This window comes from Stegostoma tigrinum, chromosome 7 (assembly GCF_030684315.1).
Source record: "Stegostoma tigrinum isolate sSteTig4 chromosome 7, sSteTig4.hap1, whole genome shotgun sequence".
Taxonomy (NCBI): Eukaryota; Metazoa; Chordata; class Chondrichthyes; order Orectolobiformes; family Stegostomatidae; genus Stegostoma; species Stegostoma tigrinum.
In genome coordinates this window covers 96,934,811-96,961,010 of record NC_081360.1, presented here as the reverse complement: position 1 = coordinate 96,961,010, position 26,200 = coordinate 96,934,811, and the positions used below count along the sequence as shown (strand labels likewise).

General features: G+C 44.0%; 1 protein-coding gene across 3 annotated transcripts in view; it reads left to right on the top strand.

Annotated features, from left to right (window-relative positions):
• Window positions 1-26,200, top strand: part of sema5ba (sema domain, seven thrombospondin repeats (type 1 and type 1-like), transmembrane domain (TM) and short cytoplasmic domain, (semaphorin) 5Ba) — a 329,573-nt gene that overhangs the window by 121,060 nt on the left and 182,313 nt on the right. For all 3 annotated transcript variants that reach the window (XM_059647532.1, XM_059647530.1, XM_059647531.1), the window contains one exon: window positions 21,803-21,902. In XM_059647532.1, the coding sequence (XP_059503515.1) occupies window positions 21,803-21,902 (100 nt within the window). The remainder of the gene's footprint in view (window positions 1-21,802; window positions 21,903-26,200) is intronic.

Here is a 26,200-nt window from a genome sequence, read left to right as displayed (position 1 = left end):
TGATGAAGGTCTAGGCCTGAAACGTCAGCTTTTGTGCTCCTCAGATGCTTCTTGGCCTGCTGTGTTCATCCAGCTTCACACTATGTTAACTTAACCAGATGTACTGTTTATCGTCTCATTGCTGTTGTGGGAGCTTGCTGTGCACACTCGGGTTGCTGTCTCCCTGACATTGCAATGTTAAATGCACTTTATAATTCTGATGCTTCCTTTTCTATATGTATGAGATATCAGGCATGGCTTCCCTGGAGTAGATAGTTCCAAGTGTTTGCTTTAATTAGCTACCTCCTGTGCTCATTCATTAACCTTGTTAGAAACTCTCATTTGCCTTTATTATCCTAATTAAGCACGCATGTAAATTTTGGTTCCTTTAGCGCACAATTTTTTTTTGGAATGCCTTTTACAGCTTACAGGCTAACTAAAAAGAGAACTAATCTTTCCATTTGGTTATCACATCCTTCAATTCTGCTCAGCCATTTGATGGAGTTAGGACTGATCCTATCCTGGCTCACACAGTTCCTTCTCAGCCTTGATTCTCCATCGTTCAAATGCCTGTGTATCTCAGCTTCGAATATGGTATTATTAAACTTTCATAAAGTAAGTTTCAGCAGGAAAATTCTGGACATCACACTTTGGGAATGATGACAAGGCCTTAGAGAGTCTAAGAACAGTGTGGATGAATGACATTACCAGCTGATCACAGCTGGCACCATTTTATAATGTTATCCACTGGTACCATCGGAGATGTTTTTGAGTAGATATATTGCCGTTAATTATTCTTCTTGGAATTAAACTAAATTACCAATACCCAGGGTGCAGAAAGATACCAACAGGAAGTCTTGGGTAAAAGATGGTTCACTCTAGTTATGCAGAACAGGTTTATTACAAATTACTTAATAGCTAGTGTTGAGGTGGAGATGGTCGAGAGTGTCAAGTTCCTGGGAGTGACAATCACCAACAATCTGCCCTGGTCCACTCACGTTGTTGCAATGGCCAGGAAAGCACCACAACATCTCTACTTCCTTAGGAGGCTAACATCCTTCTGACTCTGTCTAGTTTGTATGAATGTTATAGGTTTCAATGAGATCCCCCTCTCTTATTCTAAACTCCAGTGAATATAGTCTTGATGGATCCATCCTCTCTTCATACATCGGTCTTGCCATCACAGGATTCAGTTTGGTAGACTTTTGTTGCACTCCCTTCATAGCCAGAATATCCTTCTTCAGACGAGACCAAAACTACACATAACATTCCATGTGTGGACTTACACTGTCCCATACAATTGCAGCAAGACATCCCTGCTCCAGTACTCGAATCTTCTTGCTATGACCTGACATCAGACAAACCTGAAGGGAAAGTAAGGTTAAGCAAAGAAGTACTTACATTGAACGAAGCCTATAATTTACATAGAACATAGAACAGTACAGCACAGAACAGGCCCTTCAGCCCACGATGTTGTGCCGACCATTGATCCTCATGTATGCACCCTCAAATTTCTGTGACCATATGCATGTCCAGCAGTCTCTTAAATGACCCCAGTGACCTTGCTTCCACAACTGCTGCTGGCAACGCATTCCATGCTCTCACAACTCTCTGTGTAAAGAACCCGCCTCTGACATCCCCTCTATACTTTCCTCCAACCAGCTTAAAACTATGACCCCTCGTGCTAGCCATTTCTGCCCTGGGAAATAGTCTCTGGCTATCAACTCTATCTATGCCTCTCATTATCTTGTATACTTCAATTAGGTCCCCTCTCCTCCTCCTTTTCTCCAATGAAAAGAGACCGAGCTCAGTCAACCTCTCTTCATAAGATAAGCACTCCAGTCCAGGCAGTATCCTGGTAAACCTCCTCTGAACCCTCTCCAAAGCATCCACATCTTTCCTATAATAGGGCGCCCAGAACTGGACGCAGTATTCCAAGTGCGGTCTAACCAAAGTTTTATAGAGCTGCAACAAGATCTCACGACTCTTAAACTCAATCCCCCTTAATGAAAGCCAGTTGCGTTGAAGTACCCTCTGTCTGTATGCTCCTTCTTTCCATCAATCCTTTATTCTCCAAAGAGACCCTTTAACAACCTCTCCAACTACCTCCTCTCACCATCGCCACCTTCTGTTGGAGGGCCTGACACAGCTGCTCGATCTGCCCTGCTCAGCACCTTGTCTCACCATCACTACCTGCTGTTGAGGTTCCTTTACACACGGTTTGAAACAGTAATTACCGTGAAATTATTTCAGCTGGCAGGAGGATTGTGAATCAGAGGGAGCAGGTTTAAGATGGTTGACAGAAGGACCAGAGGTTATATATTTGGAATGCAATGTGCATGATGAGAAAAGCAGAATCAATTGCAACATTCAAAAGAAGATAAAATAAATAGTTGAAGGAAAATATAGGTGTATGAGATAAGATTAATTGAATGATCTATCAAAGAACTGGCACAGCCATAATTAGAATCCCTACAGTGTGGAAGCAGGCCATTCAGCCCATTGAGTCCACACCAACCCTCCGAAGTGCGTCACACCCAGACCCAAGCCATCCCAGTAACATTGCATTCTAATGGCCAATCCACCTAGCCTGCACATCTTTTGACTGTAGGAAAAAACTAAAGCACCCCAAGGAAACCCACGCCGACACAGGGAGAATATGCAAACACCAAGCAGACAGTCACCAGAGGGTGGAATCAAACCCAAGCCCCTGGTGCTGTGAAGCAGCCATGCTAACCGCTGTGCCACCGTGCCACCTGTATAACTTAGTGAGGAGTCGGAACAATGGCCAGGTTGTTCCTTTCTTCTAGCCTGGAAGTTGGGCCCACAGTAGCGATGAGGAATGAGTGAACCCTACAGGGATGGAGATTGAAACTGGCACACCCCTGGTTTTGATAATATGCACTACCGAATTGGCAACCATTGGCAACCCATAGCGTTTCACCTGTAGCAACATCTAAGCCTAAACTGGAAAGAGAAAAGAAATGCCATGCTGTCACTGAATGGCTGAGTCTAACTCATACTCAGTGTGAAATGAATTCCATTTAATCCTTTAAATTGTCAGCAAGGTCAATGTAACACTTGAGGGCAAGAACAAGGATGTGAAATGACGTTAGCCTAAGGCTATAAGACCGTAAGACATAGCAACAGAAGTTGGCCATACAGCCTATTGATTCTTCTGTGTCAATCAGTGAGATTGTGGTTAACCCGATAACCCTTAACTCCAGTTTCCTGCCTTTTCCCCAAAACACTTAATTCTTTTACTGATTAAAAATCTGATTGTCTCAGCCTTGGATATACTTAATGACCCAACCTTGTAAGAACTGCACATGTTCTGAGAGAAGAAATTACTCCACATCTCTGCCTTAAAGCAGTGACTCTTCCTTCTGAGATGATGCCCTCTGATCCTAGCCTCTCCTACAAGGGGAAACAACTTTTCTACGCCTACCCTGTCAAGTCTCCTAACAATCTTGTATGTTTCAATAAGATCCCCTCCCACTCTTGTAAATTTCAATGAGTACAGACCCAGTCTAATCAACATCTTCTCATAAGACAGTTTCTCCATCTCTGATCTGCCTCCAATGTCAGTACCTCTTTCCTAAGACAACTGTTCAAAGTATTCCAGCTGGGATCTGACTAGTACCTTGTATAGTTTTAGCAAAACCTTCCTCATTTTATATTGCATTCCTTTTGAAATGAAGCCCATTTACCTCCCCTATTCCCCAGTGAACTTGGATGTGACCTTTTCGTGATGAATGTGTGACGAGTTCCAAAGTTCTTTACCTTCATGCAGTCTCACTGAAAAGTGCCCGTTCTATCTTCAAGGTTAAGGTAGCTCAAAAATTTGAGCGATGGATGAAACTGGCTACTCCATGAAAGACAAAAGTGTATTCTGCCTTTCACAGAAGCAAGTACGGTAGTATTTGAGTTTCAGTGATGCCGGAAATGGAGACTGTACATTCCCCAAACTGGTGGATCTTATCAGACAAGGCTGCTCGCACCAAGCATGGTCACGACCATACCCAGCTAGCAATTTCACACCATCCAACATTTGACAGGATTCTGCAATTGAGCAACGTTTGTTAAGTAATTCTGAGCATGCAACTGACAAACAATTTTTGAATGTCACTCAGGCTTGCAGTGTGACCCACTTGTGTGTACTGGAACCAGTTCTTTGCAGACAGAAAGAACTTCAAGTCGTAGAGTCATGCAGCATAGAAACAAACCCTTTGGTCCACCATGTCTGTGAAAACTCCAAACTACACGTATCCAATGTGTCATTCCTTGGCATGCTGCAAATGCTCCAGAGAAGCACGGTGCAAACTGGAGGAACAACATCTCATCTTCATTCTACGCCATTGACAACTTCTGGGCTTAAATATTGAGCTCAATGCCTTCAGGTTGTGAATTCACTCCCACTTCTTTCCTTTCATTTACTTTTATTTGTTGAATGCTCCATCACCATATCCTCTCGCCCCTCCATCCCACTCCAGTGGCACCATCTGTTCTTTCCAATCTGGCAGTTAGACACACTGAACACTTAATCTGCACAATCAATGGGAGGCAATGGTATTATCATTGGACTGTTAATCCGGAGACCCAGATAATGTTTTGGGGATCCAGGTTCAAATCCTGTCCTAACAGATGGTGGAATTTGAATTCAATAAATATCTGGGATTGAGAGTCTAATGATAACGGTAAGTTCATTGATGATTGTTGGGAAAACCCCATCTGGTTCACTAATGCCCTTTAGGGAAGGAAACTGCCATCCTTACCTGGTCTGGCCTACATGTGACTCCAGACCCACAGCAATGTTGTTGTCTATGAACTGCCCTCTGGGCAATTAGGGTTGGACAATGAATGCTGCCTAGCCAGCAATGCCCTCATCCTATGAATAAATAAAGGAACCTTCACTCTAGCGTAAATGTTGCCCCGCCACACTTCATATCATCTCTGATGATGTGCCATCTAGACTGACTTTATGGCTGGCACGGTGGCTCAGTAGTTAGCACTGCTGCCTCACGGTGCCTGGGACCTGGGCTCAATGCCACCCTCGGGCAACTGTCTGTGTGGAGTTTGCATGCTCTCCCTGCGTGGGTTTCCTTTCATTGTCCAAAGATGTGCAGATTAGGTGGATTGGCCATGCTAAATTTCCTCTAGTGCTCAGGGATGTGTGGATTAGGTGGGTTATGCAGGATGGGTTTTGGGTGGGTTGCTCTGAGAGTCGGTGTGGATTTGTTGGGCTGAAAATGTTAGCTCCACAATGCTGCCTGACCCATTTTGTTTTCCAGCATTTTTTATTTTCAGTATTTGCTCGTACACTAATTCCATTTACCTGCATTTGGTCAACAATCCACTCTGCCCTGGCATTTTGAATCTAGATGCTTCTTAAATGTTCTGAGAGTATCTGCCTCCACTACCAGCTCAGGCAGTATGTTTCATATTTCTACCACCTTCTGCGTGAAAACTCTTCCCTCAGATTTCCTCTAAACCACTTGTTCCTCACCTCAAACCTTTGTCCTCTGGTCTTTGACATATCTGCCTAATTTTCTCATGAGGTTGTCATGATCTGCTTTATTCATGCCTCTGATAATTTTATGTAGTCAATCAAATCCCCCTCCCAGTCTTCTATGCTCCATGGAAAACAAACCCAGCCTATCCTCTCTCTCCTCATAACTGAGCCTTTCTATCCCAGGCAATATCCTGGTCAATCTCCTCTGTACTCTCTCTGTTGCATGTGCTGCACAGTGCTCAACAAAATCAGTGATAGCCATTCTGTGATTGAGTTCCCAGGATAACACCTCAACCAATCAGAATCAACCCAGTTCAATTAAAACTTGGCAGTTGACTGTCAGTCATAATTAGCTGTTGTATTCTCCATGGCAACACCTCTACCAAGTAGACTCCACTTGCCAACCCATCAGCATTTTCCTGTCATTTAGTGTAAATGTTGGTTTTTCCCTTGAATTGGCATTCTTGTGAACGGACCTGATGTTTGCAAGTCAAAAACTTTCGAAAAAGTCAGCTTTGTCAGAAGTACTCAAGTTCTTTTCAACAAAGTGAATACTCGATTACAAATACATTTTTCTTATTCCATCCTACGAAATTTTCAAAGATTTATTCATGTACTTGCCCTAGCACCTGCCTATCTGATTGTGTGCCCTCAGTACTCGGCTCTTTGCATTATCTCACCTCTCCTCAGTTTCTTGAGCAGAATGTATAATTTTCTACTTCTCTGTCTCCCATTTCACCTGCCTGGTGTCATCTCATTTCACCAGCCTGTTTTCCTGACATCTGTTGCTATTTGCTGTATCGTTCATTATCTTGCCAGAGTCAAATATCGCCTGAAAACATTAAAATTATGCCCGATGAACCCAAGGCATTAATATATGTTAAAAAGAACAGTGAGCCAAATGAAGCCTTAAGGGGAATATCTTTCTTCAGCCTAATAAATAACGCTTCATCATTACCTGTCCTATTTCTGTCCCCTTAGCCAAATTTATATGCACGTTGCTGCACTCCCTTCAATCCCATGGGATTTGGTTTTGCTAGAAGTTGATTATAGTGCAGTGGATGGTCTGCATGTGGTTCAGAATAATGCCAATAACACAGATTTAATTCCTTTTGTGACTGGAGCAAACTGAGCACGAGTCTCTTTATCTGCTTGATGTGGTGTAATGCCACTTAACCTATATGACCAATTGTTTCACCAGGGTTCACTCTCTTTCTCTAAAAATAGTGTGATGCCCATGGTTTCCCCTTTGGATTGTGACTAATTACCAAGCTTACCTGTTAGATGGTAACTTTGCCTTTCAAGAGTAAAGCAGGAAGTGGCTCATCATCAGCTGAGGGAACAGCAGTGCTGAGCTACACATTGCAGAAGCGTGCTAGGTTCATTTATAACTCACTCGTGGGACGTGGACACCATTAGCCAGGCCAGCATTTATTGTCCATCCCTAATTGTCCAGCGGGTAGCTAAGAGTCAACCACACTGCTTGTGGATCTGGAATCAGGCCAAACCCAATAAGGATAGCAGTTTCCTTCCCTAAAGGACATTAGTGAACCAGATTTGTTTTTCCATTAATTATGGTCATCATTAATCTCAATTCCACCATCTGCAATGTTCTCAGAACAGTTTAGGATTTCTGGTTAGCATGGACAAAATGGACTGAAGGGTCTGTTTCCATACTGGATATCTCTATGACTCTGTAAATGCTCAAACAGACTGGATACTGAGCATTTTGAAGATGGATATCAGAGCGGGTCTGTAGTGACTCCATCTCAGTGTTAGCATCAATGGACCTCCGTGTTGGACATTGTGTAATAACATCACGATGCACACCCCATAGACACCATTCACATGCATGCCATATCTACGGGCGTTGGCAGCCGAAATGTGCCAGCCTTTAAGAAGCTTCCTGGCACATCTCTGACTTCCTTACAGGAGGTGTCTGGTCTTTACTGCTGCATTTGGATTGTACTGGTGCATCCCATTGTGACGATGCAGCAGGGACTCTGTGCCCTGATGTTCTGTCTAAGCTGCGTTCTAATGTTCTGCACACAGTGGTCCGCAGCGGCACGCCCATTGTGGCATTGACCCCCGGTTCCGGAAGTGACTGCCAGGCATGGCCCGGCATAGCCAGAAGGCCAGCTCATGGACTGGAGCAGGCTGCATTTCAGGCTTTTCATTCACTACTGTAATAGCGCTCTCTCACGCTGAGCCCCCCTAGATTCTCACAGCATCCCTGCCTTGCCTTGCCTTTCGTGCTTTGGTCCCTCTGCCGGGATCACAGTACTTACTGCAGTTCCACCATGTCGCTTTGCACAGGCACAAAGGCAGGAAGCTCGTAATGGTTGGCAGTAGACCTCAGTCATGTCCAGGGAGATAACCTTCAGTCAGGGTGTTCCATGCACACAATAAGTTAAGGGCAGCCCAGCTGTGTTACCAGCCCAGAAGCTTGGACACAGTCAGTCAGCCGCTTGGGGCAGTCACAATGAAGGAGTGAGGAGCTGAATGTTGGGCAGCGCACCATCTTTCCTGACTCTTGCTGCCCTATTGTGAGCTGCTTTCTCCCTGTGATGAGAGAACAACAGGTGGGCGTTGCTGTTGTTACTGTGGGTGGAAGTGGGGAGGTGTCCTGAGCGAGTGAGTATGCAGGTCAAGGACATGCTGGGGGTGGGGGGTGGGGGTAGTGAGTGACATAGGGGTTGGCGTATGGGATAATGAGTGAGGGAAGGTGTAGCAGGGAATAATGAGACTGGTAGAGCATGAGCCTTGGTGGGAGCTAGGTACAGAGATAGAGTGAGTGTGGGTTTCAAAGAGAAGATGGTCGCTGGCGGAACGGAGAAGGCCATTGATTTTGTCCCCACAGTGCTGGGCTTTCCTCCAGAAACTGACCTGGATGGTAACCCCAGACCAGGCTGGGCATGGACTAACGTCAGGTGGTACTGAGGGCACAGGGAATTCCAGCACTGTGCCACCTCGTCCAACAGGACCTCCATGTCCACATCGCCGACGAAGCACGTCAAACTTCCTTTGAGTCCCACATCCGGGGGCAAATGGCAGGAACTGTGCGGGGCAGCTCCAGAGTGATGGTACTCATCTGGGCCACACTTAAGGCCATTCGAAAATGGTGCCAAGTGCCAGGAATGGCAGTGAATTCCAGGATATGTGCTGGGTGTCGAGTTGTTCAGGGAATGGTAAATGTTAAGATGGGGCTAGAATTGGACAAGAGGGATACCTTTTGGGTGGGGGTAGTTAGTTAATGAGATGACTTTGTTAATATACGATGAGAAGGGGCGCTAGGCCTCGCAGTGAGAAACCGTTCGAAACACTTGATACAGCTGCTACTTGGCTTAAAGTGCATAATGTCAGTGTGCAACAAGGAGAAAGTGGGACATTCTGACCAATGTTTATTCCTGTAAAAAGATTAGATGATCATTTCTTTCCTTATTGCTTGTGGGATCTGGTGTTTGCGAGATGGCCACCAAATTCCTTGGCTGGTTTTTTTGGATAGTGGTGGTGTGCAGGAATGTGGCTGAGTAGCATGGACTATAGAGCCAGTGCTGGCATGATGATGAAAATAGCCTCCTTGTGCACTGTAAAAAATCTATGATTCTGTGGTTTTTGAACCAAAGTGAGTGTTTCTATGTAAGCAGTGTAATTTACTGCATGCTAGGCTTCTTTTTCAGATATTCTTGTGAGCCATGAAGTACTGTATGAGAACAAACCAGCGATTGTAGCTTTCCATGCTGAAGCTTGAACCTAAATTGGAGCTTATGGTTAACATTTCTATCAGTGTTTTAATGTCCTGGCTTTATGTTTGAAGACATTTAGCCACAACAAGATAATGTGGGCCCAGGGTCATTGGCTTACGTTGAATACTCGACAATACAAATTCTTAAATGTTTTGCCCAGAACTTGCATGAGTAGAAAGGAGATGTATATCTAAGTTTCCTTCACTGTGCTTTAGCAGGGTGTATTCATTTTGTGTTATAACTGCTGTGTTAACTGCAAGCATCAGCACCGACCTTGAAGAGATATGGGTTGGGTACATTGATTCTGGGTACGTACGGTGCTGCCCTTCACTGATAAAGCCATAGTTCATGGTTCAGAATTCTAATGGATCAAATCCTTCCCTATTAATTCCCGTTCTATTGAATTCTCATCCATCAAAATGCTTTCAGTTTCGCCTGCCCTTTGAGACAGAAACTGTGTGGCCACTAGGATTTCAATAAATGGGGTTTCAGGGGCCGTGAGGGAAATATTGGGTCTCTGCTTTTTTGAAATGTAGGAGATACCAGGCAAGATGGTGACAGAGCTTGCCTTTAAGGATCTGACTTATGCTCACACAACCAAGCCACACTAGTAGTGTAGAGACGGATTGGTTTCTGTAGCTAGGGGGATGCGAGACGTGCATTTTAGTAACATGCTTCACGACCTCAGGACATTCCAAAGTACTTTACAGTTGGCCAAGCTCAAGTGTTGTCTCTGTTGCAATGTAGGTCAGCATCCTGATGATGAGGCCAGTTTGAGGGCACCGCGTGATTGAGAAGGTGGTTCAGCGTTAAGTCATGATGGATATAATCTGCTTTGGTGACATTTTTCATTATCCAACAGTTGGCCTTTAAATTGGGGAGGTGGTGGTGTAATGGTAATATCACTGGGCTTGTAATCTAGAAGTTCCAGGCCAACATCCCATTTAATCTGTTGGCAACACAGTGGCTCAGTGGTTAGCACTGTTGCCTCACAGAACCAGGGACCCAGGTTTGATTCCATCCTTGGGCGACTGTCTGTGTGGAGTTTGCATGCTCTCCCTGTGTCTGCGTGGGCTGCCTCTGAATGCTCTGGTTTCCAGTCCAAAGATGTGCAGCTTAGGTGGATTGGCCGTGCTAAATTGCCCGTAGTGTTCAGGGATGTGCAGGTTAGGTATGTTAGTCATGGGAAATGCAGGGGCAGGGTAGGGTATTGGGTCTGGGGGTCAGTGTGGACCTGTTGGGTCAAATGGCCTGCTTCCACACTGTAGGGATTCTGTGAATACAATAAAATCTGGAATAATTGTAGTCGTTGTTGTAAGAAGCCATCTGGTTCTCTAATGCCCTTTAAGGATGGATATCTGCCATGCTTACCTAGTCTGGTCTATCCAGGACTCCTGGCTCACAGCAGGGTATGGATGAATCCTCTGGCCAATGAGGGATAGGCAAGAAATAGTGGCTGAGCCAGCAACACCCACCTCCAATGAATGAATAAAACAAATAAGGAATACCTGAAATTCAGCTATGTCACAACTTTTTTTGTAATGTTAGTTTTCCCTTCTTTGTTTGTCCTGATGAGCAAAAAGCATCAGCAGCATGTCTCTGTTTCTGGCAATTTTCAAAAGTTAGAAATATAGAAAATAGAACCAGGAGTAGACCCTTCGAGCCAATCCAGCTCGGTCCCCATAGTTCTGAGGAAGGATCACCAGACCCGAAACGTTAGCTCTCAATTTTCCTCCACAGATGCTGCCTGACCTGCTGAGCATTTCCAGCAACTTCTGTTTTTGTCTCGGACCCCGTACCCTTTGATTCATTTAGCTCCACAAGTAATATCTAACTCCTTTTTGAAAATGTGTTTTGGTCTCAACCACTTCCTGTGGCAGAGAATTCCACAGGCTCTCTGGGCAAAGAAATTCCTCCTCATCCCAATCTGAAATGGCATACCCCGTGACCTTTGATTGTGACCCCCAGTCTGAACTCTCCTAGCCATCGTTTCTTGTCAACGACACTGCTATTGATTTGTCTCTTACTGCATCGTCTTCTATTAATACTTGACGTTGCTGGCCTATATCAGTCACTGTGTAATGTGCTGAATTCCTGGTTCCTTTCTGTGCGCTGAGCATTGAGATAGGCCCATTGCAACACGCACATGGATTAAACTGAGGAGATTCCATCACATTGCTTAATTTGGATCAGCAAATGCAGGAGATGAGGCTCTAATAAAGTTCTCTGTCGAAGGTGGTAATTAGTCAGCTGAGCTGTCTAGTTCTGCCCCAGAAGACTATAAGTCAGCGGCAAATTGATGGAAGCAGTTTCTGGAGGTTTCTCCGATGAATTCGTCTGGGTTAATTCTGAAAGAAAGGGGTTGCAAGAGTAACAAAAGGCCCTTTTTTTTCTGACTCTCCTCTTTCTTGAAGGGTTATTGCTCCTCATTGTTTTAGCTTTAAGCCTGGCTGTGTGCGCGCTGCATGTTGGCAAGCTGTCCGGCCATTCAGGGACAGTGTCTATGGAGCTGACTTACATCCTGTCCAAAGGCAGCAATACGCAAAGAGCCTGACACTTGGCAAGAGGCAGGATTTTGGACTGAAGCCAATCTCAACAGAGAATCACAGAAGAGTTACGGTGCAAAGGAAGGCCATTCAGCCTATCATGCTTCTACTGGCTGTCCAATTGAGTCCCAGTCTCTTTTTCTCTTCCCCAAAACCGTGTGCATTATTTTCATCCAAATGACCATCCAGTGCTCTTTTGAATGTCTCAGTTCAACCTGTGCCTACCCCATTCGCAGTTTGGGCATTCTACACCCTAACTAGAGACCTAGGGGTTAAGGTACATCATTCTTTGAAGGCTGTGTCACAGGTAGACAGGGTGGTTAAAAAGGCGTTTAGCGCACTTGCCTTCATTGCTCGGACCTTTGAGTATAGGAGTTAGGATGTCCTGTTGAGGTTGTACAGGACACTGGTGGGGCCTCTTCTGGAGTATGGTGTCCAGCTCTGGTTGCCCTGTTACAGGAAGGATATTATTAGGTTTGAGAGGGTTCAGGAAACATTTACCAGGATGTTGCAGGAATGGAGGGTTTGAGTTATAAAAATAGGCTGGGACCTTTTTCCCCACTGGAGCATAGGAGGTTGGGCAGGGGGGAAGGAGGGGTTGGGGTGACCTTGGAGAGATTTATAAAATCATGAAGGATTTAGAGAAGGTGAATGGCAGGTGTCATTTCCCTGTGGTGGGGGAGTTCAAGTCTCAGGGACATGTTTTTAGGGTGAGAGGAGAGAGATTTAAAATAGACATGAGGGGCAACTTTTTTTACACAGTGGGTGGTTCACGTGTGGAAAGAATTTCCAGAGAAAGTGGTGGATGTGGGTACAGTTACAACATTTGTTTTAATACATGAATAAGAAATATAAGGAAGGATATGGGCCAGGAGCAGGCAGGTGGGACTAATTTAATTTGGGATTATGGTCGGCATGGACTGGTTGGACCGAAGGGCCTGTTTCCAAGCCATGTGACTCTATAACCACTCGCTGAGAGAAAGAAGTTTTCCTCACTTCATCCTTGCTTCATTTGCAATCACTTTAAATCTGTCCTGTCCTGCCCTCAACGCTTTTATGCCGCTTACAAGATGATCAGAGGATTAGATAGGGTGGACAGTGAGAACTTTTTCCCTTGGATGGAGATGGCGAGCATGAGGGGACATAGCTTTAAATTGAGGGATGATGGATATAGGACAGAAGTCAGAGGTAGGCTCTTTACTTAGAGAGTAGTAAGGGCGTGGAATGCCCTGCCTGCAACAGTAGTAGACTCGCCAACTTTAACAGCATTTAAATGATCATTGGATAAACATATGGATGATAATGGAATAGTGTAGGTTAGATGGGCTTCACATTGTTTTCACAGGTCGACGCAACATTGAGGGCCGAAGTGCCTGTACTAGACTGCATGTTCTATGTTCACAATTTTGGAAATCTCTATCAGGTCTTCCCTTATTTTACTTCTAGGAGAACAGTCCTAACTCCTACGATTTATCCTCATCATTGAGGCTTCTCTTCCATGGAGCTATTCTTGTAAATCACTTCTGCTTAATAACCCAACCTCAACAGCCCACTGTGTTGAAACTCACCTGCTGCATACCTGCGCCACCGCACCACCAGCACCCCCCCCCCCCCCCCCACCCCCTGCATGGACTTGTCAATGTTCTTTTGGTCTTCCTCACAGTTTACAGTTCTCCCAAGTTTTGTGTCGTGGCCCAAGCTCAGAGGTGTGACCGAGGTGTGTCATAATATGTCTGAGATGGTTGATTAAAATATCTATCATGGAGATTGGACATGGAGGAAAAAGCACAATCTTTACAAACTATTCTACACAGTAATTTGCTTTTTTGAGCAGAGGTTGTAGAGTCACACAGCATGGAAACGGACCCTTCGATCTGACTCTTCCATGCAAACCAAGTTTCCCAAACTAAACTTATCCCACATGCCTGCATGTGGTCCATTTCTCTCTAAACCTTTCCTATTCATGCACTTGTGCAAATGTTTTTTTAAATATTGTACATGTACCTGCTTCTACCACTTTTTCTGGCAGTTTGTTCCACACATGAATCACTCTCTGTGTGAAAATGTTGCCCCTCAGACTCCTTTTAAACCTTTCTCCTGTCATGTTAAATTTACGCCCTCTAGTTTTGAACTCATCTACCCCTAGGGAAAAGATGTTCGCTTTATCTGTGCCCCTCATGATTATATAAACCTGTATAAGGTCACCCCTCAAACTCCAAACATCAAGTAAAAAAGGACCTGACCTATCCTTATAACTCAAACCCTCCTATTCTGGCAACTTCCTGAAAAGTCTTTTCTGAACCCTCCCCACATTAATAATATCCTTCCGACAACAGGGTAACTAGAATTGTTTGCAATACTCCCAGAAAAGGTTGTAGAAGCTTGAGTTGCTCTGCTCAGAACAAAGGGGATGGAGCGGAGATGTCATAGATGTGCATAAGATGATGACAGTTCTGGATGAAGTAGACAAGAAAGAATTTTTCCCTGTAGCTGATTGTAGACAGATAGAAGGATGTGGATTAAAGTTTTGGGGCTCAGTTGTAATGTGGAAGCGTGGGTGGTCGGTCTGCAAAGATGATCTGTTTTATGGCAATGACCCGCAACCAAACTGCTAAAGGAAAATTGAGATAACAAAGTGTAGAGCTGGATGAGCACAGCTGGCCAAGCAGCATCAGGGAGCAGGAAGGCTGACATTTCGGGCCTAGACCCTTCTTCAGAAAAGGGTCTATGCCTGAATCGTCAGCCTTCCTGCTCCCCTGATGCTGCTTGGCCTGCTGTGTTCATCCAGCTCTACACCTTGTTATCTCAGATTGTCCAGCATCTGCAGTTCCTACTATCTAAGGAAAATGGATATTCATTTAACTCTGTGCTTCCATTAAGAATGGGGAATAGGATTAACTAGATTGTGGTACAGAAAGCTAGTATGAACTCGATGGGCTGAATAACCTCACTCTGTGCCATTTTGACACTGCAGCCTCCGACGATGAAATGATGCTTAATTCAAACTAGACAATTCTTTACTTTTCTGATGCATAAAATCTTGAAAGCATCTTGATAATCAATATTAATAGAGAAATGTTGGTGGGGAAATTGTTGGGATTGAAGGCCGATAAATCCCCAGGGCTGAATAATCTGCATCCCAGAGTACTTAAGGAAGTAGTTCTGGAAATAATGGATACATTGGTGGTCATCTTCCAGGATTCTATAGACCCTGGAACAGTCCCTGCAGGTTGGAGGATGGCTAATGTCAGTCCTGTACTCAAAAAGGGAGTTAGAGAGAAAACAGAGAAAAATAGATCTGTAAGCCTAACATCGGTAGTAGGAAAATTCTCGAATCTATTATCAAGGATTTTATAGCAGAGCATTTAGAAAGCAGTGGCAGGATCAGACAGTCAGCATAGATTTATGAAGGAGAAATCATACTTGACAAATCTGTTGGAATTCTATGAAGATGTAAATAGTGGAGATGACAAGGGGGAACCAGTCAATATAGAATGTTTGGGCTTTCAGAAAGTGTTTGACAGAGTCCCACATTAGAGATTAACATGCAAGATTAAAGCGCATGGGATTGGGGAAAAGTGTATTGAGATGGATAGGAACCTGGTTGACAGAGAGGAAACAGAGAGTAGGAATTAATGGGTCCTTTTCAAATTAGCAGGCAGTAATTAGTGGGGTGCCACAGGGATCGGTGCTGGGCCCCCAGCTATTCACAATATATATTAATGATTTGCATGAAGGAACAAAATGTAACATCTCCAAGTTTGCAAATGATACAAAGTTGGGTGGGAGGGTGAACTGTGATGAGGATGCAGAGATCCTGCAGCATGATCTGGACAGGTTGGGTGAGTGGGCAAATCAATAGCAGATGCAGTATAATTTGGATAACTGTGAGGTTATTCAGAAGCATCTTCAGAAGCAAAAACAAGAAGGCAGATTACTATCTGAATGGCTGTAAATTGGGAGAGGTTAGTGTGCAGCAGGATCTGGGTGTCCTTGTGTACCGGTTGCTGAAGGCAAGCATGCAGGTGTATAGGCGGTAAAAAAGACACATGGTATGTTGGCCTTCATTACAAGAGGTTTTGAGTACAGGAGCAGGGGTGTGTTGTTGCAGTTGGGCCATGGTGAGACCACACCTGGAATATTGTGTGCAGTTTTGGTCACCTTTTCTGAGGAAGGACACTCTTGCTCTTGAGGGAGTGCAGCGAAGGTTTCCCAGGCTGATTCCAGGGATGGTGGGTCTGACGTATGAAGAGAGATGGACTAGGTTGATATTGTTTTTGCTGGAGTTCAGATGATTGAGGGGGGAATCTCATAAACACTTATAAAATTCTAACAGGACTGGACAGGGTAGATGCAGGGAGGATGTTCCCGATGGTGGATGTGTCCAGAACCAGGGATCACAGTATGAGGATTCGGGGTGGACAAATTAGGATGGAGGTGAGGAGACATTTCTTCACCCGAAGAGTGGTGAGCCTGTGGAATTCATTACCACAGGAAGTAGTTGATGCCAAAACATTGACTGTATTCAAGAGGTGGCTGAATAGAGCACTCTGGGTGAATGGAATCAAAGGTTATGGAGAGAGAGCAAGATTAGGCCGTTGACTTGGACGATCAGCCATGTGATGAATGGTGGAGCAGGCTTGAAGGGCCGAATGGCCGCCTCCTGCTCCTATCTTCTATGTTTCTATGTTAACGATTATTCCTGACAGTCCCAGCAGGACTCTGCTACAGTGATTTTAAACCTTGAAGAATGTCATGCGTTGGTCCCAGTTTGTAGCTTTCAACTACCAGTGGGAAGTATTCTCAGTCTCTGTGTCAGAAAGAAACAAGCTCACATTGTACTATGATGTGGTAACGTCATTGTACTTGTTATTCCTGAAACTCTTGCATAAGGGCCTGGGGACATGAGTTCCAATCCCACCACAGCCACTTAGTCTTAATTAATAATGTCTGTGATGTGAAGCTAGTTACATGAGCAGTAACGATATCCTTTACTGATTGTTAACTTAGGTCTTGTTGGAGAACGATATCTGCCATCCTTAGCCAGTCTGACCTGCATGTCACTCTAGACCCGCAACAATGTGGTTGAGACTTAATTGTCCTCTGGGCAAGAAATGTTGATCAAGCCCTTAACTTCCATGTCTCATGAATGAATAAAGATTAAAAAAAACTTCTCATAAAATTGTCTTTGCTGTCTCTGCATCCTTTCAGCATGAAGTCCTACCAGACTGTAAGGCTGCTAACTCATTCGAGAGAGTGGGTTTCACCTAATGGTCTCTGTGCGTCAGGTGAGGAAGTTAAGGGGCAGGTTTGAGAAGGTTGGACCTTTATAGTGACCTCAGCTGGTGGAGACTTTTCGGCCTTTTGTCATGTGGAGATACCGGAAACTCTTGATTTGGCTGTTACAATTGCTGTCTGGGCAATTAGGGATGGTCAATTAATGGTGTCCTGCATAATGATGCTCACATCCCATGACAATATAAAGAACGAAAAAGAAACATCAACACCTACAATCCAAGCTACAAATCTACTCCAAAACCTTAGATAAAAAGAAACATTGGAGTACAAAATCTAATGACCCTGGTGTCGAACTACGGATGTTAAGTATATTGATAGCAGAGCATTTGGATGGCAGGGAAAGAAAGGATATGAGTATTGTGTGTGAATGTGGATTTGAGGTAGAGAACCAACTGTGATCCTGTTGCGTAATGGAGCATTAGTCCCATGGCCCACTCTTGTTCTGATTTCTTTTGTTCTTAAACTCTTGGGTCCTGTATGTTACTGAAAGCGGCACAGCACCCTCAATGGTGCAAATTTCAGGTAAAATGTTATAGCAAGGGTCTGTATAAAGCTGCCATCGTTTTACTTCCAGAGAATTAGCTAGCTGTCATTTCTAGGCTTTGGGCCAAAGGTGAATTGCTGACTCTACAATAGCCTGGAAAAGCTCTTCATTTAGCTTGCTGACACAGAGTAATTTTGCTCATTCCACTGGTGTGACTAATAGCCATGTACTTTACAGCAGGGATCTGGTCTACTCGGTGTGCCATTGGAGGCCTATTGGTCTTTTCAGGTTTACCACATACCTTCTGATTTGGAGACGTTGGAATTTGTAATGCAGAGATTGCAGTTCGGATCCCAATCACTGGCCACTTCTGAAACTAAATTAATACCTTTCCAACAGAAAAGAATGACTGGACAAACATGTGAAAATTGATCGCAGGAAGGCACGGAGTTACCCTGCACTCAGGATGGCTGGATGTGATTATTCGTTCCTCACAATACACACTCAATAGGCGCACACGTACACACTCACACACAGCCTCACCTACACACCAAACTGCATACTTTCCCAGATGCACACACACAAAACTGCAAACTCACGGTCACAAACGCAGAGTCTTCAAAAAACACACACATATTCACACACAATCACCTACACACACACACATGCACACACATACGCACGCGCTCACACATGTGCACACACTCACATGCACATATACACACACATATACAGTCTCTCTCACACACACACATAGATACATACGCACACACACACTCTATCTCAGTCTCTCACACACACACGCACACGCGCGCACACGCACGCACGCGCACACACGCACACACACACCCACAAAACCTATCACCTTTCAAGAGTACCTTGCAAACCCACTACCTTTACCATTTAGAAGGATAAGGGCATTTGGCCTGTAATGTCTGCATCCGTTCTGTGGTCAATCTCCTGCTTTTTCTTCAGATCCCTTCTCACCACCTCTATCCAACTAACTGTCCAATGCTTCCTCAAATGTGTGAGGATATCTGAATATCAAATATCTGAAACTCCTTCCACCAGATTTCCAGGCAGTGCATTACATAGAGCATAGAACAGTACAGCACAGTACAGGCCCTTTGGCCTACGATGCTGTGCCAAACTTTTATCCTAAACCTCAGGTATATCTAACCTCCACCCCTACCTTATACTATCATCCATATGCCTATCTAATAGCTGGTTAAATGCCCCTATTGAGGCTGACTCCTCTACCCTCTCTGAAAATGCATTCCAGGCCCCTACCACTCTTTGAGTAAAGAACCTACCTCTGACGTCTCCCCTATATCTACCCGATGTTTCTTCTCAACATTCGGAACTGAGAGACTGGCTTTTCAAAGAGTTTGGACTATTTGAGGATTGGATGGTGCTACATTGGACAGATTTGAGCAGGAAATGGGGATAAATCAATGGGCTACAACCCAGGAATATTCTTCCATTTATAGCAGGGTGGGGACTGCATGAGGATGTGATGAGATGTTGCAGAGATGCAATTTCTGTCAGGAACATGGGTAGCTCAAATCTATTCCTCCAATTACTTGGACCATGGCTGATTTGCAATGCAAGCCCAGTTGTCCTATTTGTTTGCTCTACTCTTAACCAACAAAAATTACCCCCAACTTGGCCTGTTAAGTTTCACATGATGCCCAGATCCCTTAGCCTTCTTAGGGGAGCAGTGTTTCAGATTTCCATGTCATTTGACAAGGTCTGAAAAGGTTCCTGCTTTGTTCCTGAAGAAACTCTCTTCAATTTGAAGACAATGCCCCTTTAGTTTGAATTCCCTCACCAAAGCAAATGGTTTTGCTATATCAACCCTTTAATTAAATATCTCAATTAGATCAACATGAATTAATGATTGAGTTAATAAGAGAGTGTAGTGTTGCCATTCAAACATGATAATGGAGACTGTAAATGATGGTGGATTATAGGGAGTGCAATTCAATAAGGATAGAGTGTGAATGAGACTTAGATTTAATTTGTATGTGAGGAAAATGTGATAATTAGAATGGAGGATAATACACAATGTTTAACAATGGCCCACATCTCAACCTTTGACAACCAGGAATAACTGGATATCTTCCTCTTCATTGTACTGCTGTAATGCAGAAGGAAGATGAATTGGATTGAAGAGTTAACCATTGAGCTGACCAAAGAATATAGCAATCAAGAGCAGGAAGGCACAGTACAGTCTTTCAAGTCTGTTCTGACATTTAGGAAGATCATGGTTGTTCTTTGTCGTAAACTCCACAAGATCCTTACATCCTCTGATAATCTCAGAGATCCAAAGTTAAACATGAAAGGGATCAGAAAAGATTTATGAGAATGTTGCCAGGTTTGGAGGGTTTGAGCTGAGGGGACAGGCTGAACAGGCTGGGGCTATTTTCCCTGGAGTGTCGGAGGTGACCTTATAGGGATTTGTAATATCATCAGGGCATGGATAGGGTGAATAGTCAAGGTATTTTCCCCAGTGTAGGGAGTCCAAAACTAGAGGGGCAGTAGGAGCTACTGATGCTGGAGAATCTGAGATAACAAGGTGTGGAGCTGGATGAACACAGCAGGTGAAGCAGCATCAGAGGAGCAGGAAGGCTGATGTTTTGGGTTTGGACCCTTCTTCAGAAATGGAGGAGGGGAAGGAGACACTGGAATAAATAGAGAGGGGGAGGGGACGACGATGGAAAGAGGGCATAGGTTGAAGGTGAGAGGGGGAAGATTGAAAAGGGACCTGAGGGGCAATTTTTTCACACAGAGGGAAATGAGTGTATGGAATGAGCTGCCAGAAGAAATGGTGGAGGCTGTATAATTACAACATTTAAAAGACATCTGGATGAGTACATGAATAGGACGTGTTTAGAGGGCTATGGGCCAACTGCTGGCAAATGGAACTGGATTTATTTAGGATATCTTGTTGGCAGGGCCAAGCTGGACCAAAGGGTCTGTTTCCGTGCTGTACATCTTTATGACTCTATAAGTCTATAAATCTCAGTCTTGAATACACTGAATGACTGAGCATTCACACACCTCTGGGTTGGAGAATTCTGAAGATTCATGGCTCTCCACCTCAAGGAGTTTCTCCCGTCCCAGTGACTGTACGTACACCCCTGAGGGCTTGAGAAGGCAGCTCACTACCACCTTCTCAGGGGTAATTAGGAATGTGTAATGTAAGTTTGATATCCACGTGCCATAAGCAAATAAGTAAAGGAAATACAATATGGATGTATAGAAGTAAGATGAAACTGTAGTGAAGAATCATGGAGACTAAGAGCAAGAGTTGGCCATTTGGCCTTTTGACCCTGCTCCACAATTCAATAGGTTATAGCTTATCCACCACCTCAAAGCCATATTTCTCCTTTCTCTCCATACTTCATATGGTGCCTTTGAAATCTTAAAATTTATCTGTCTGTTTCTTGAATGTATTCAATGACTTGACCTCCACAGCTTTTTCTGATAGAGAGTACTCCAGAGTGACCATCATCTGGGCGAAGAAATGCTCAGTTTAATTTGAGATTATGGTCGGCTTGGACTGGTTGGACCGAAGGGTCTGGTTCCGTGTGATGTACTTCCATGACTGTATGGACCTTCATGTTGTTGAGATTCTTGAGTGTTTTCAGTGTCACCTTCATCCAGTTCGTGTGAAATGTGACCCCCCCACACTCCTGACTCTGACTTCTAAAGCAGGTATGCAAATACAAAAAGGACCTTTTAAAGCTGAGTGAAAGGTAATTATATGGATTTCTTCTCCGCCCTTGCCTCATGTCAAATTTCCAGAGGGGAAGAATTTCAATGGTGACTAAATTTGCCGTATCATATTAAATTGCAGTCGTGCCAAACCATTTGTTAGATCTGACACATATTGCACACTAATGACCACTCATCCTGGATTCTTGCACCTTTCACGGGTAAACACCTCCAGCCCTAATTTCTGAAGTTTCCAAGTTAGTTTACAGTTTGTGTTTCCAAATGTTTAAACTCTCCAACTGCTGAACAGGACCTAAACCTTGCATGATCGTCCTTAAAACTTTCAGTCTCTCCGCCGCTCCCCATACCTTAAAACCATACCCAAGCCTTTGGTCACTGCAGTGATCGGACTGTTTGTGACTGACACCAAAGATGCTACATTGGGGCAAGTTGTTACTCAAGTTACATTCTGAAAATATTCCAACTTCATTCTCTCTCTTTCTCTCACTCTGCACAGATTTGAGGCCCTGGGTGTTGAATTTTAGCTTTCCAGGAGTATATGACTATTCCCAGTTGGCAATCGACCTCAACAGAAATCAGCTCGTCATTGGAGCCAGGTATTGTCCAGCAATGTTTGTGGTTATTGCAGTGTCGCTATATGCTTTCTTCTAAGTTCCTGTGATATGCTCCAATGTGGTTTTTCATTTTATGACAACAGTTTCATTGTCACCATAATAAACCAAACACAATTCCATATTTACTAAACGGATGGTGTGTAAATTCTCCAGTTGCCATAGTGACACAATGGACTCACAACTCCAAATCTTCCCACACCCAGTGAGGTTACCCTGAAGGACTCCCTTTCTCAGCCTCTCCCCTTCCCTGAGGTGTGGTGACCCTGTGGTTAAACTCAGCACTGTCCAATGGGGGAGCAGCCCTACGGTCATGGTCATAGAGCCGTAGAGACCTACAGCATGGAAACAGGCCCTTCAGCCCAGCTTGCTCATGCTGCCTAGTTTTCACAATTTAAACTGTTTCTTGAATGTATTCATTGACTTGAATTTGCCTGTGTTTAGTCCTTATCCCATCTATGTACCTGTTTGAGTGTTTCCACTTCTACCATCACCTCTGGCAACCCATTCCAGACACTTCCCGCCCGCTGTGTGAAAAAATTGCCCCTCTGGACCCTTTTGTATTTCTCCCTTCTCCCTGTAGGAATTTGGCAACTTTACCTTTACCTTTAGCCCTATGTCTATATTATTAGTCCAGTACCATTGGCTCTATGCCACTATTTCCCATAGACTTCATCTTTGCCATGCTCCTACAGCTCCTGGTTTTCTCTCCTAATCTTTTGCAAACCTCAAGTGTCCTGAAATGTTTGCTTGCCCCTTCCTTCGTCTGTCTAACTTTTTACTTTTTCACTTAAAGTCACTCGCTCACACCAGTAGCTTTCATAGTTGTGAGATTATGTCAAGAATGAGAGATGATTTTATTTGAGTATATAGGATCCTGGGGGACTTGATATGGTGTTTGTCAAAGGGATGTTTTCCATGTGGGAGAGCCTGAATATCAGAAATGCAGTTTAAAGATAAAGGACCTCCTATTAAAGATGGAGGTGAGGAAAAATTCTTTCCCTCAGAGGGTTCACAAGACTGTAATACATAGGAAAAGGCCATTCAGCCCACTGAGTCAGCTTTGCGTTCAATGAGAACTTGGCTGATTTGATAATCCTCAACTCCACTTTCCCGCCTTTACTCCAGAACCCTTGATTCCCTTACTGATTAAAAATCTATCTCAGCCTTGAATATACTTAATGACTCAGCCTCTACAACTGTCTGTGGTAAAGAATTCCACAGATTCACTGCCTTCTGAGAGAAGGAATTCCTCCCCATTTCTGCCTTAAATGGACAATCTCTTATCGTGAGATTGTGCCCACTGGCCCAAGACTCTTCCACAAGGCGAAAGAACCTTTCTGTGTTCACACGGTCAATTCTGGTCTGGAGTCTTTGGCGCAGTCTTGCCTAGAAAGGGGGCATGGCTATTTTTAGGGTAGAGGTGGATAAGTAGGCAGCTCACCATCTCAAGGCCAACTGGTATTGGGTAATAAATATGGGCCCAACCAGCAAAGACCACATCCCGTGGATAAATTATAAAAAAAATTGGTTGACAGGGGAGGCAAATGTTGTCACAAGTAAGTAGGGAAGTATAGTTGAGGTCATAATCAGATCAACCATGATCATGTTGAACAGCAGAGCAGCCGAGGGGGACTGAGTGACCTCCTCTTGCTCTTAATTTGTAATTCCATATGTCAGCTCAGTTGTCTAACTCGTGCTGTCTGAGGAATGGTTGACTCCACATTGGCTTAACAAATGGCAAAACTTTACAGTGAAACCTTTCAGAGTACAATCACCTCATTGGATCGACTCAGACAGGGAGGGTTTAGCACACAATATTGAGGATAGAAAGAGGCCAGCGACTCCCACTCTGACTTCTCAATCCTTGGCCTGTGTTCAATGAAGTTCAATGCTATTTAATGGAAAAAAAACATTCATTCTTTGACTTGAGAAATGAAAACCTCTGGGGTCCCAATTTCCTCAATTTTGGATCGTAACCTGTACTCGGGTTTGGCTTCACCTTTTTTTATGGCTGTTTTGCATTTATCTCTTTTTGCCATTTCTTTGCTCCTGCCACCATGTAGCCATTCACACCACATCTGGGCACATATTTTGTCATTTGGCGTTACCCATGACCACTCCCTTTGGCTGTTGTGACGTGGAGTCATGCAACTTACTCCCTCCAATCCTGCACCATATCCTCTGCCTCTTCATTTTCCTCTCTAATCAATCTTTTCACTTGTTCAAAAACACTGACATTTCTATCCTTCGTCAGTTCTGAGGTCAGGTCATTGACCTGAAACGTTGCCTCTGTTCCTCTGTCCAAAAATGTTGCCTGACCTGTTGAGTCTTTCTAGCATTTACTGCTTTTGGTTTAGATCATTGTTAGTGTTTATGTTCCTCAGATGCTTCCTGTCATTTCTCTTCAGTTAACACTGGCAACTTCTGTTGCTTTTAATGTAGTCAGCTTTCCCTTAATTACGTCTGTACTACTCACCTCAACTAATCAGGCAGCATGGTGGCTCAGTACTGAGTGTTGCCATCTCATGTGGCCAACGTTTGATTCCACCCTCAGGCAACTCTCTGTGTGGAGTTTGCACATTCTCCCCGTGTCTGCATGAGTTTCCTCCGGGTGCTCCCATTTCCTCCCACGGTTCAAAGATGTGCAGGTGAGGTGGATTGGAATGCCATACGATGATAGTATAAGGTAGGGGTGGAGGTTAGATAGACCTTAGGTTTAGGGTAGAAGATCGGCACAACATCATGTGCCAAAAGGCCTGTCCTGTTCTATGTTCTATATTGCTCATAGTATGCAGGCTAGGTGGATTAGCCTTGGGAAACGCAGAGTTACAGGTTAGGGGGGATGGATGGGCATGGGATGGTCTTTGAAGGATTGGTGTGGACTGGATTGCCTGATTCCAAACCGTGAGGATTCTATGGCTGTCAGTTTTACATTCTAACCACACTCTGGGTGAAGAATTTTTCTCCTCAATTTCTAATTAGATTTATTAGTGACTGTTTTAGTTATTGTGGTAAATTGTGGACTCCCCACAAGTGGAAATCTTTATATCTAAACATTTCATATAGAGCTCCATGAAGAGAGATTGGATAGACTGGGATTGTGTTCCTTAGAGCAGTGGAGGTTGAGGGGGGGTCATGATCGAGATGTGTAAGCTTGTCTTGGCCATAGATAACATAGATAGGAAGAAATATTTCTCCTTGACGGAGTGATCATTGATCAGGATCAAGGAATGGAGGGTTTACCACCACCTCCAAGTTCCCATCCAAACCACTCACCATTCTGACTTGGAAACTTATCGTTGTTCCTTCACTGTCACTGTGTCCTGGTTTCCTCCCTGGTCCCCCCCAACCCCTACCCACACACCCATGGACACGGTGGGCCAACCTACAACAACTAGACTACAGTGTTTCAAGATGGCCGCTCACCACCACCCTCCCCACTAGGCAAAAGGGAGGGATTTGATATGTTTCTTATTTGTTAAGAGCCCTCTTTACAATAAGGTGACATTTTTGTACTTTTGTCAGTTACTTGTGAACCTAGTCATTAAATTGACTATCAATGAGATGGTGCTTCTGGGTTTCAGATTGTATTTTTCTACAAAGGTTGAAATTCTTGAGAATTTCTTTTTATCAGATGACCTAGTTTACCTTGAGTAGTTTTAATCTGTCTGTCTTTATTTTCTGACAAGCTTGTTTAATCTCCGATTTCCTTTCTCTCCTTTTATCCTTCTAACTGGTTTTCTCTTTTCATTTTCAGCTTTTTCAGTTCTGATGTCTTTTGTTCCTCCTGTTTACTGTGGATTGTCATCTCGTCTTTCACTTGCCTTCTTTTCAGTTTTGATCCCCTTATCTTTCTGCTCCTCTTCTATGCTATTACTCGCCGTGCTTTCTTTCTTTTTACATGCCCTTACCTTTACATTAACTTCCGTTCATCACCCTGCCACCAGTTTTTTGTCTCTCACTAATTGCACTCTCTTTCACTCTTCCTTTTGCTTTCTTGCCATTTTTTTGTGTTTTTGTTGGTCTCCCTATTCTATTCTATTCTCTCTCTCTTTGCCATCAGCAGACCTGTCTTACTCAATCTCTGCCAGATTTTCTTCTGTGCAAGATGCTCCTTGGAATTTGCATTCAATCATCTTTTTGCATGTTCTCACATTTGCCCAGAAGTATAAACCAGAGTTACCCATATTGGTTGTGGACTTTCTCTGGTTGAATTCGTGAAAACTTGTAAGAACAGATAATCAATCTGATTTGTTTGGCTTTTTAATAGCAACATGTTT